Source organism: Scyliorhinus torazame, chromosome 14 (assembly GCF_047496885.1).
Source record: "Scyliorhinus torazame isolate Kashiwa2021f chromosome 14, sScyTor2.1, whole genome shotgun sequence".
In the NCBI taxonomy this organism is placed as follows: Eukaryota; Metazoa; Chordata; class Chondrichthyes; order Carcharhiniformes; family Scyliorhinidae; genus Scyliorhinus; species Scyliorhinus torazame.
The window spans coordinates 33,358,771-33,371,417 of NC_092720.1; the positions used below are offsets into that span (position 1 = coordinate 33,358,771).

The following is a 12,647-nucleotide window of genomic DNA, read 5'->3' on the forward strand; positions in this document are numbered from 1 at the left end:
ATTCAAGAACAAGAAGGATCAGATTTAAGGTAATTGGGGAAAAAAAGAAGCAGCGGAGACATGAGAAAAGTTTCAAGCGGCGAGTGGTTAGGATCTGGACTGCTCCGCCTGAGAGTGCCGCAGAGGCAAGGTCAATTGAATCATTCAGGAGGGAATTAGAATGTTGTCTGAAAAGGAAGAAAGGGCAGAGTTACGGGGTGAAGGCGGGGGAATTGCTCATTCGCAAATTTCATGCCGACACAACAGGTTGGACGACAACTTCCTCAGCTGTAACAATTCTGTGATATTGTGATTTAAAAAAAGATTTTGGATTGAAATTAATGATGCATCTAATAATCTAGTTGGATTTAAATTTTATGCAATTTCTGCTGATGGGATCTGTCTCCTATTAATTGGTAGCTTCCAACACTGCACAAAAGAATATGCACAGAATAATTGAGGAATTGGATAAAGTAACCCAATTGCCATCCAAAATCCAATTTCCCAGTTTGTGTGTGAGGATGTGAATTTTCAACAAAGCCAGTTGGAAAGTTATACTGACATGTCTAATTTTGTCTCATATTTTTAGGTAACGTTTGATTCAGAAGTTTTCTTCAATGTCCTCTTACCGCCGATAATATTTTACGCAGGCTACAGCCTGAAAAAGGTGAGAACGATGGGTTTCAGTTTCAGAAGGACATAAATGCTTGAAATCTGAATGGTTTCCAGGGTGACATTTGCAGCAACTGCCTCCATTAAATATTCTTTTTTTTGGCGGTTTACTTTTTCAGTCTATGTTCTTCTAAGTCATTGTATGTTTAAAGGCTAGTTTAGCTCAGTGGGCTAGATAGCTGGTTTGTGATGCAGAACAAGGCCAGCAGTGCGGGTTTCAATTCCCGTACCAACTTACCCGAACAGGCGCCGGAATGCGGCGATGAGGGGCTTTTCACAGTAACTTCATACTTGTGACAATAAAAGGTTATTATTATCAGGACCCCGTTTAAAAGTGTCAGTTTTCCTCTGCCCACTGTCTCACCTGGTAAAGCCAGGTGGTGCTTTCAGACTGGATGGTCCTATGCTTGCCTCCAATCAATGTTCATAGAATCATAGAATTTACAATGCAGAAGGAGGCCATTCGGCCCATCGAGTCTACACTGGCCCTTGGAAAGAGCACCCTACCCAAGCCCACACCATCGCTCTATCCCCGTAACCCAGTAACCCCACCCGACCTTTTTGGACACTAAGGGCAATTTAGCATGGCCAATCCACCTAACCTGCACATCTTTGGGCTGTGGGAGGAAACTGGAGGAAACCCACACAGACCGTGGGAGAACGTGCAGACTCCGCATAGATAGTGACCCAAACCGGGGATCGAACCAGGGACCCTGGAGCTGTGAAGCACTTGTGCTAACCACTATGCTATCGTGCTACCCATATGTTGAATTAGCTGAGCTGGAGACCGATGATGCTTATTCATGAAGGCCTGCCTTCTCAACCTTGCCGGTCGCCTGAGGTATGGTGATCCTCAGGTTAAATCACCACCAGTCAGCTCTCCCTCTTAAAGGAGAAAGCAACCTATGGTCATCTAAGACTATGATGACTTTACCTTTACCTTACCTATGCCCCTCATAATTTTATACATCTCAATTAAGTCCCGTCTGAGTCTCCTCTGCTCCAAGGAAAACAACACTAGTCTATCCAATCTCTCTTCAGAACTACCACTCTCCCGCTGTGGTCTAATCAACCTTTACAACAGTTCCAGCATAGTCTCTCTGCTCTTAAACTCTATGCCTCGGCTAACAACGGCAAGTATACCTGATGGTCTGCTACCTTAAGGGAACTGTTAACATGCACACCAAGGTCATTCTGATCCTTGCCAGGGTCGTGCCATTTACCATGTATTCCACTGCCTTGCTTGTCCTGCCCAAGTTCATCACCTCACACTTATCCGGATTGAATTCCATTTCCCACGGATCAGCCCATCTGACCAGCCCGTCTATCTCCTCCTGTAATAAAAGGTTATCCTCCTCGCTATTTACCACCCCACCAATTTTCATGTCATCCACAAACTTACTGATCAACCCTCCTACATTCACATCTAAATCGTTGATATAAACTACAAATAGCAGGGGTCTCAACACCGATTCCTGCGGGACCCCACTGGACACAGTCGTCCAGTCAGAAAAACACCCCTCGACGATCATCTTCTGCTTCCTGCCACTCGGCCTTTGTTGGATCCAATTTGCCAAATTTCCTTGGATCACATGGGCTCTTACCTTGGCTGTCAGTCTCCGTCTCCAATGTGGGAGCTTATCAAGTAGGGCTAGGTCAAATGCATTTCCCTCATCTACCCACCTGATCATCTCTTTAAAAAATTCAATCAAGTTGGTCAGACATGACCTCCCCTTAACAAAACCATGCAGACTGTCCTAGATTAATCCCTGCCTCTCCAAATGCAGATTAATTTTGTCCCTCAGAAATGCTTCCAATAGTTTCAAAAGAACATAAGAATTAAGAGCAGGAGACGGCCACCTGGCCCCTCGAGCCTGCTCCGCCATTCAATAAGATCATGGCTGATCTTTTTGTGGACTCGACTCCATTTACCTACCCGCTCATCATAACCCTTAATTTCTTTACTGTTCAAAGATCTATCTTTGCCTTAAAAACATTCAAGAGGAAGCCTTGCCTGCTTCACTGGGCAGGGAATTCCACACATTCACAACTCTTTGGGTGAAAACCTAGCACTGAGTTAGACTGACTGGCCTGTAGTTTCCAGGGGGGGGCGTGAATCCCGTTCCGACGCCGACTGCCGAATTCTCTGGGGGGGGGAGGCAGGGGGCAGGAGGATCCGGCCCCCGAGGGAGGTCCCCACGGTGGCCTGGCCTGCAATCTGGGCCCACCGATCTGCGGGCGGGCCTGTGCCACGGGGGCACTCCTTCCTTGCACGCCGGCCTCTGTAGGGCTCCGCCAAGGCCGGCACGGAGAAGAAACCCCCTGCACATGTGCAAGAGCATGCCGGCGGTTCTGCGCATGCACGGGCCCACGGCGGCCCTTCGGAAGGCACGCGCCAATCTTTCCGCGCTGGCCTATCCCCCGGAAGTGGGGAGGATTCCCAACATCTGGGTGGCCCGAGGCCGGAGCGGTTCATGCCGTTCTTGGTGCCGGCATCGGGCCATCTCGCCAATTGCGGGAGTATCCCGCCCAGGGTCTATCCCTTCCTCCCTTCTTGAATAATGACACCACATTGACTATCCTCCAGTCCTCCTATAATTAAATAGCTTGTCTAACCTCACACATGAATGGATACTGGCCAAGGCGCCAGAGATTGACTGTTATCTGTGCACTACAGAAATATATTCTAGCATGGATCAAGACCTCATAAGTTCATAAAATATAATAATATAATAATCGCTTATTGTCACAAGTAGGCTTCAAATGACGTTACTGTGAAAAGCCCCTATGGGAACTGAATTAGGCCATTCAGTCCATCGAGTCTGCCCCGCCATTCTATCATGGCTCATATATTCCTCATCTGTTACTACAATGCTGCAGTCCAAGAGCTGAATTGCAAAATCAGCCAGAGCATCTCCCCCCTAGAACACAGACCTCGGAGCAGAAGTCAGCAATTTAGCCTCCCGAGCCTAAACACCTTCACTGTGATCATGGCTGATCCCATCATAGCCTCAACTCCACCAACCTGCCCATTCTCCATAACCCTTCAACCCATTACCAATTAAAAATCTGTCTCACACCTCCTTCACTGTCCCTGCATCCACCACACTCTGGGATAGAAAATTCCACAGATTCACAACCCTTTGGGGGAAGTAGTTTCTCCTCAACTCTGTTTTAAATTTTCTACCGCTTATTCTAAGATTATGACCTCTCATTTTAGAATGGCCCACACGAGGAAGCATCTGCTCTACTTTATCCACACCTTTTAGCATCTTGCATACCTTGATTTGATCTCCCCATATTCTTCTAAACTCTAGAGGGTATAGACCTAAACTGTTCAATCTCTCCTTAGACGACAAACGCCTCGTCCATCTTGTGAACCTCATCTGAACTGCCTCCAATGCCACTACATCTTTCCTATTACCAATGCCTTGTATAGTTGCAACAACACCTCTGTCCCTTTATATTCAATTCCTTTTGCTATAAATGCCAACATTCCATTTGCTTTCCTTATTACCTGCTGTACCTGCATGCTAGTTTTCGGTGGCTCATGCATGACCTCCCACTTATTCATGTTAAACTCCATCTGCCACATTTTGGCCCACTCTCCTAACCCATCTATATCCATTTGTAATGTTCTTATTTTCTCATTGCAACTTACTGTCCATCTATTTTTGTGTCATCTGCGAATTTGGCTATAGAATCTTCTATCCCTGTATCCAAGTTGTTAATATAGATTATAAATAGCTGGGGCCCAAGGACCGAACCCTGTGGCACCCCACTAGTTACATCTTGTCATCCAGAAAAAGACCCATTTAACCCGACTCTCTGTCTCCTGTCCGTCAGCCAGTCTTCTATCCAAGCTAATACGTTGCCCCTAATCCCATTTGATCTCACTTTGTGAATTAACCTTCTGTGCGGCACCTTATCAAACATCTTCCAGAGGTCCAGATATACTACACCTACAGGATCCCCATTATCTACTTTGCTTGGCAGAAAGTTAAAGAGACAAGCTGATATATTTTTATCCCCACTTTTAGATTTGTTTGTTGCTTTCTGTCCTCTGCCTGTATCAATGTTATTAGTTAGCCAGCCACAAACAATTTCAACAAAGTTATCATAGGAGGTGAAGATCTAATTCTTTGTCTTGAAACATTTGCATTGTGGTGAATGGTGTCCTTTGTTGATGGAGGACCAGGAACATAGGAACTTATGATGTGGGGGAATGATGATTCCCCCACCTACCTATACTTTCCAGGTCTGAATCACTACCTACAGTATTTATAGTTGCCAGGATATTCTGATTCTGTTGAGAATGACATTATTAGGATACACTCTGAAACAATGAAGTAATGCCATCTTTTGATTTTTTTTTTAAACAGAGATATTTCTTCCGAAATTTGGGCTCAATTCTAACTTATGCTTTTATCGGCACTGCCATTTCCTGTGTTGTGATTGGGTGAGTAAACCTTTTTGCCATATATCCCAAGTTTGTCTCTAATTCCAAAGTTATGGAGTCGCAAAGTATCTTTGGTAAAATTAATACGGGCGAGTGTCTATAAAGTAGTCTGAACTTTTATTTTATTTGGTGGTTTTGGCATAAGCAAGTGTTGAGATGCGGGATGACGACTCATCAGACCCTGAATTGGACATGGCAACCTTGCCAATGGAGGTCGCAATGGATCCGATGCGGGCCACCAACCACCACACGATGGACACACCCAGGCGTTCGGCCTGGAAACGTCGCTCCCTAGTCCATTACACCCCACCAGGCGCAGCACAGCGGGCGCTTGAGAAACAGAGCCGAGCAAAGAAGGCAAAGGGAATTTTCCCGCCAGCCGTTGAAGTGGACCACATATTGGATTGGAATGGGAGGGGGCGTTATAACCAGACTGGAGGCCACGGGGTCTGCAACATCAGAGTCCCTGTGGTCTCACCTGAAGATGATCTCTGCAGACGAGGGGGCAGAGCTACACCCTTAAGCAAGGGTTCCATGAGACATAAATAACCCGGCCCAAGTGTGGGCCAGGCGCAGGAGAACCTTCGGGCAGTAGGAATTGTATCTCATAGGTTGAATACATATTGAGTTTTTCTAACAGTCATGGTTTCCGTGTGGTCACTCGTCTGGAACCTTACAGTCGAGTACTTTTCATGAACAGTGCTCGCCGAACATCGAGTACTAGCTAACCAGAAATTTAGATAAATGTCATTGCAATGATCACTCATTTGATTAAGAAATTAATGTTTTGAAGGTAACAGACTGATAAGGATAGGGCCAACAACGCATGCAACATATCCAAATAATTAACAATATAATTCAAGGTGACCAATGTTCAGTTAACAACAGTAAATAGATTGTAAAAGTAAATAAATTACTTTTCACCCTTATCAGTCTGTTCCATTGTTATGTTTGTAATAATCAATTGTTAATATTTATTAAACTGATAACAAAGTCCAATGTGAGATAGGCTAGTATGTTTTAACTCCGTCTAATGGTGCATCGGCACTTGTAATTTATCCCAAGCACTCAATTAAATTAGTGCCTACCCACTCTTGTTACTTTCTAGCGGCACGTATTGGGATGATGCCTAGTAACAGTATCCAATTTTGATCGCTGGCTGAGCGTCTCCTCTCAGCCTTTTCCCTCACTCACCACCCACTGAAGTGAAAGAGGGGGAGACAGTGGGTGACAGCAAAGGGAGAAATGAAGCAGAAATGAGTTTCTAGAAACCAGTGGAGAGAAAAGACTAATTGGAGGATGTTTTGATGGGGTAGAATGATCCAATGGCTCCAAGAAATTCAAATGAGCTTGGTGATTCAATCGGACAAGACACATTAACTGGCTGTGTCGCAAATGATCGGTCGAACTGTTCCTTAAGTTATGTTCTTAACAAGGAAGGTGACTTACCTCGCACTTTGATCAGCTGTTTAACTGGACATAATGACACCCAGTTTCCTGTTTTCAATGTTGTTACTGATACGTTTACCGGTGATTGATAAAGCTCCCTGTAGCCAATAGGGATGGTATGTTGCTCCCTGCATATGTAAGTGTACAAATGTTACCCTGCCGGTAAGTGTACAAATATGCCATTGGGATTACGGTATATCATTGTTACTGGCTGGGATTCTCCGACCCCGCACCGGGCCGGAGAATCGCCGGGGTGGGGTGTGAGAATCGTGCCACGCCGGTCCGCCGATTCTCCCGCGCCCGCAGCCGCACCGGTCAATGGCCCCCCCCCCCCCCCCCCCCCCCCCGCGAGTCGACTGGCCGAGTGCCCGCTGAGTTCGGCTGGGTCCCACCGGCGTGGGCTATGTATGGTCCCACCCGGTGGGACCTCTGAGTTCTGGCTGCGGGGGCCGTCCTGGTGGGGGGGGGGGCTGGGGGATCCGACCCCAGGGTGGGCCTCCGTGGTGGTCTGGCCCGCGATCGGGGCTTACCGATCGACGGGCGGGCTAGTTCCGTGGGGGCCTAGTTCCGTGGGGGCCTATGTTCCTCTGCGCCGGGCCCCTGGAGGGTTCCTCCATATTGCCCGGGGGCCGGCGTGGAGACGGGAACGCACACACGTGCGGACCTGCGCCGGCCATGGCGCGCTGGCTTTCGGGTGCCGGAGCGGCGGACACCACTCCGTCGGCGTACTAGCCCCCTAGGAAGGGGTGAATACCTGCCACTTGAGGCCCTTGACGCCGGAGTGCTCACGCCGCTTTTCACCCCGGCGTCATGACTTGGCCGCGGGATTGGAGAATCCTGGCTACTATGTGTGGGTTTAGTGTAAGTTAGGTCTGTGATGTCTGTCATCTGTAAAGCAAATTGTGTGCTCTGCTTCTTCAGCCTAGATACAAGGGGCGTGATTCTCTGCTCCTGCGGCTAAGTGCCCATGCCGTCGTGAACGGCGCGAGGTTCACGACGGTGCGAAATGGCCCCGATCTCGACCGATTCAGGGCCCGGAAATGGGCTAGGATCGGGGCCGCGAGAAACTCGGGGGGGGGGGGGGGGGGGGGGGGGGGGGGGCGTGTCGTGAAAGCAGCGTCGTCAGCGCGCGCCGGGCATTGGCACCGCGTAAAAGTGGCGCCGTGCCATCCGCTGCGTAACTGGCGTCACCCGCGCATGCGTGGTTGCCGTCCTCCCCGAGGCCGCCCCGCAAGAAGATGTCGGATGGATCTTGCAGGGCGCGGAGGAAAGGAGGTCCTCCTTCAGAGACGCCGGCCCGCCGATCGGTGGGCACCGATCACGGGCCAGACCCCTTTTGAGTCCTACCACGGTGAAAGAACCCCCTCGCCCCCCCACAGGCCGCCACCCCAGAGTTCCTGCGCTGTTCCCGCCGGCAGCGACCAGGTGTGGATGGCGCCGGCGGGAAGCCGTCGTTTTGGGCAGGCCGCTCGGCCCATCCGGGCCGGAGAATAGCGGGTGTAGCGGAGAATCGCCATTTTGGGTGTCCCGGGCGATTCTCCGGCCTACGCCGCGCAGAACTCGACGGGGCCGTTGTCGCCGCTTGGGTGAATCGTGGGAGGGCGTCGGACCGGCGGCGCGGGGAAAAATGGCGTGCCGGGGATTCTCCCAACCAGTGCGGGAGCGGAGAATCGCGCCCAGGGATTTATTTGTGTGGTTTCAAGGATATGACAATCTGGACAAAGAGGGGAGGGAAAAGGAGATCGCTCTGGCTGGATAATGTTTTTGGGTTGAAGTAGGTGCTCATTAGCATGTAAAATAGGAATATAGGATTTTGAAATATCTTCTCATCGTGTTTCCAAAATTATTCACACGAGAAAGGTACAGAGAACCTGATTTAAAAGTTAGGAGATGAGACTGAACTCGGGCTGAGTACATGTAGAGTAAGATATCAGGGAAGGTTACTGACGTAAATCAATGGGTTCAGCAAACAGTGTGTTGGGTTTTCAAGTGGCAAAGGGATTGAATTACATGATAAATGGGCAGACGGTTTGGTTAAGGTAGTTTAGAAAGGGCTGGCACTGTTGAGTCTATTTGCCCTTTGCTATCAAATGGGTATTGATGGAGTAAAAATTGGTCTTGAGCGGAATTGCGGAATGGCAGTATCACATCAGCTGCCCCTAAACACCCCCCCCCCCCCCCCCCCCCCATATGCAGTTCCATTGATAGAAAATAACTGCAGCGGGTATTGAAGGTTGTCATTTAACAGAAATTCCAGTTTGCCAGGAGTTGTGTTTTGTAAGAGGCTTGCAGTGGGATTCATTGAATTGTGTGTCTCCTGGAAAGTCAGAGCGATGCCAGAAAATAGAGTAGGGGCTGGTTTAGCACACTCGGCTAAGAGCTGGCTTTTAAAGCAGACCAAGGCAGGCCAGCAGCACGGTTCAATTCCCGTACCAGCCTCCCCGAACAGGCGCCGGAATGTGGTGACTAGGGGCTTTTCACGGTGACTTCATTTGAAGCCTACTTGTGACAATAAGCGACTTTCATTTCATAAAAGTGGCTGTGTAGGCAACGTCACATGCATATTTCACAATGCCACGGTGATTTAATTTTTGCTGTTCCACGATGGATTACTGAAGGCCACCAGGTTGGCATTTTCAACCAGAGGTCTGCGTTTCCGACCTACTCCAGCTTCTCGGCTGAAATCAACGTTTGGGGGGAAAAAAATAAGTCTGCAGCTCAGTGCTTGAATGATGGACTCAACTTAATAGAGAGCGCGGGGTGGCTTGTGTCTTGACTCTAGCAGCAATGCACTTGACAATCCTTGTGCTTCATCCATGTCTGAAGAATTAATTAGTCGAAATTCCAGATGGGAATTATTTTTAAAAGAGTAGTGTAGAATTAACATGAGACTCTGGAATCTGACGTTTATGGTTTTATAACGTTTACAATTAACAAAGAACACGTCTGGCAGTAATTGAAAACAGCTGTTTTAACAATGTTGCTACAGGGGTACATGCTCACTGTTTATGGAATTCAATCATGCAGGCAGCAGGACAGGCTACGCAGAAAAAAAGTTATAAATAATTTATTCTCATTAGGTGATTTATTGCGATTAAACACAATAGCAATACAAATTAAAACACTGGGAATGCTGCAAGGTTCTGGACAGGACTTTTTTTTTGCCTTATATTAACAGGAAAATGTTGCGTTGTGATCAATGTCCCTAGGATGGTCCTGCAGCCTGCTGGCAGCTGTGGTAGCACTGCCATCTTCTGCCGGGTCCAAACCCAGACAGAAGGCATCACAGACACAGGTTCATGATATGAAACCTGCTGTTTGCAGCAATGCAAATTCTCGGTAAACTGTCTTAATTCCGCCTTGCCATAAATCAGATTTTCTGGAGCCGGTTTTCATATGAAAGAAAGCATGTGCATTTATGTAGCACCTATCGACAGGGCAAGGCATCCTAAAGTCAAACACTTTCGGAGTCCAGCCACTGCTGTAAATGGAGGGGAGTGGGTGGGGACCATTAGTACCGTCAGCCCGGGTCAGAAAAGTGAAAGGAGCTTAATGGGGGCGGGAAGATTTGCGGGAATGTGGAGAAGCAAGGATTATGGAAGGATTTACAAATGAGGATGAAGATTAGAAGCCAATGAAAATCCAGCACCGAGGTGATGGATGAGTGAAATGGTGCGAGTTTTAATGAAGATGGAGTTTTGGATGAGTTGAAGCTTGGAGGGTCACTCAGGACAACTGGAGACTTGTCAATCCCAGAGGCGATGAAGTGATAGGGGTAACATCAGGGCAAAGATAGATGGTATAATTTCCTGTGTCCAGGAAGCAGTTTAGGAGCAGTTGGCCGCCAGTTCAAATTGGAAGCGTGCTGCCTATCGTAGTTTTTTTTTTTCTCCCTTTGTTATTTCATGGTATGTGGCAAAGTCAGTACTTGTTGCCCATTTCTAATTGCCCTTGAGCTGCGTAGTTTGCTAGGCCATTTCAGGGAGTTGTTCAGGGACAACCACATTGTTGTTAGTGCTCTGTCACATGTAGGCCAGACCAGGTAAGGATGGCCAATTTAATTTCCCTAAATAACATGAGGGAACCGGATGGGTTTAATGACAATCAATGGGTGATCTCATGGTCACCATTACTGACACCAGCTTTTAGTTCCAGGATTATCAGTCCGGTGACATTACTGATGTACCACCCTCTCCCCGCTTTGCACAGGATGATTCGGTTTAAGAGTTTGTAGTCTGCAAGGTAAATATCCTAGATGTCATGAGCTTGTTTAACAAGATGGAAAATTTAATTAAATTACAGTGCAACTAAAAATATCAACCAGGAAAAAGTAATCTTGTACAGACAAACCCATTTCCCTCTGTTTCTTGCAGATAAGGTAAAGGATGCTGGCATTGCATTTATTAAAGTCTTGTATGTGATGGAGTGAAACTGTATTAGGGCAACACGGTAGCACAGTGGTTAGCACTGAGGCTTTACAGCGCCAGGTTCGATTCCCAGCTTGGATCACTGACTGTGCAGAGTCTGCACGTTCTCCCCGTGTCTGCGTGGGTTTCCTCCGGGTGCTCCGGTTTCCTCTCACTAGTCCTGAAAGTCGTGCTGTTAGGTAATTTGGACATTCTGAATTCTCCCTCTGTGTACCTGAACAGGCGCTGGAATGTGGCGACTGGCGGATTTTCACAGTAACTTCATTGCAATTGAAGCCTACTTGTGACAGTAAAAATTATTAAAAATTATTAGTTATCACGACTAAACAAATCATTTATTTAAGCTAGGATGTTTCTTGTGTGTGCAAAGCTGAGATTGTGTCCCAGTGTTTTTCCTTCCCGCACAGCCTTGTGGTATCAGACAGTGCTGGCCTGGTTTATTAGTTGGCTGACTGTTATGATTCTTGAAACATTGAAAGGAGGCTGAAGGTGACCCCGTGCTGTAACAGCCTTAGGCAACATGCAGTCGAGGTTCAAACTACGAGTTGGAGTGCCATCAAATCAGGGGATTATGTTGAAAGGTGCCCATGGAAACATGGCTTGGTGGAGCACACCTCCTGTGCAACGGAACAATATCATTGATTTCGGCTACTGAATGATTGAAGGTGACTGTGTTTACGGGTTCAAGGTCCTTTATACCTGAGGCACAGGTTAATTAAACGCCAGACTCCTCAATGTATGCAGTTCTCGAAGGCCGAAGTTTACTTCCTGCAAACACTTGTCTTAAATTTGTGAAGTGGAACTTGCTCAAATATCCAGCATACAACTGTGTAGAACTCTTAGATGCAAGAATATTGAAATGTAGCCTCCCTGTATGCAAAAGACCTTGATTGCTGCATTGGAATGTCAGTGACTGAGGCTTAACAAGTAACTTCTACTGATTGTGCTGCTAATCAAAGAGGAGTACAGAGGATCCCTCCACAGGTATAGATCATGGAATTTACAGTGCAGAAGGAGGCCATTCGGTCCATCGAGTCTGCACCGCCCCTTGGAAAGAGCACCCTACCTAAGCCTACACCTCCGCCCTATCCCCGTAACCCAGTAACCCCACCTAACCTTTTTGGACACTAAGGGCAATTTAACATGGCCAATTCACCTTACCTGCACATTTTTGGATTGTGGGAGGAAACTGGAGGAAGCCCACGCAGACATGGGGAGAACGTGCAGACTCCGCACAGACAGTGACCCAAGTCGGGAATCGAACCTGAGACCCTGGAACTGTGAAGCAACAGTGCTAACCACTGTGCTACCATGCCGCCTGGCACCATGTTAAAAAAAAAAGCCTGTATTTCATGGTGGGGTGGGGTGCGGGGAATGCAATGGTTCTACACTCCACATAAACTGGAATTCATCCAAAACCCTGTTAACCATACCCTAACTTGCACTAAGCCCCATTCATCCGGGTGCTTGCTAATATATATATATTGGGCTCCCAGCCCAGCATCACCCGATGTTTCCTTTTAATTCTCATCCTTCTTTTCAAACCCTCCACAGCCTTTGCTCTCCCTATCTCTTCATCCTCCTTCAAGGCAAGAAATCTTCAAGATACAAGCCTCTTGCACATACAGATTTTCATCGCTCCAGCATTAGCGGCAATGCCT

At 47.6% G+C, this 12,647-nt stretch overlaps 1 protein-coding gene across 2 annotated transcripts in view; it reads left to right on the forward strand.

The window, feature by feature from the left end:
- The window catches only part of LOC140389619 (sodium/hydrogen exchanger 9-like), a 570,848-nt gene that overhangs the window by 94,304 nt on the left and 463,897 nt on the right, over positions 1 to 12,647 (forward strand). For both annotated transcript variants that reach the window (XM_072473892.1, XM_072473893.1), the window contains exons 3-4: positions 569 to 646; positions 5,034 to 5,110. In XM_072473892.1, coding sequence (XP_072329993.1) covers positions 569 to 646; positions 5,034 to 5,110 — 155 coding nt within the window. The remainder of the gene's footprint in view (positions 1 to 568; positions 647 to 5,033; positions 5,111 to 12,647) is intronic.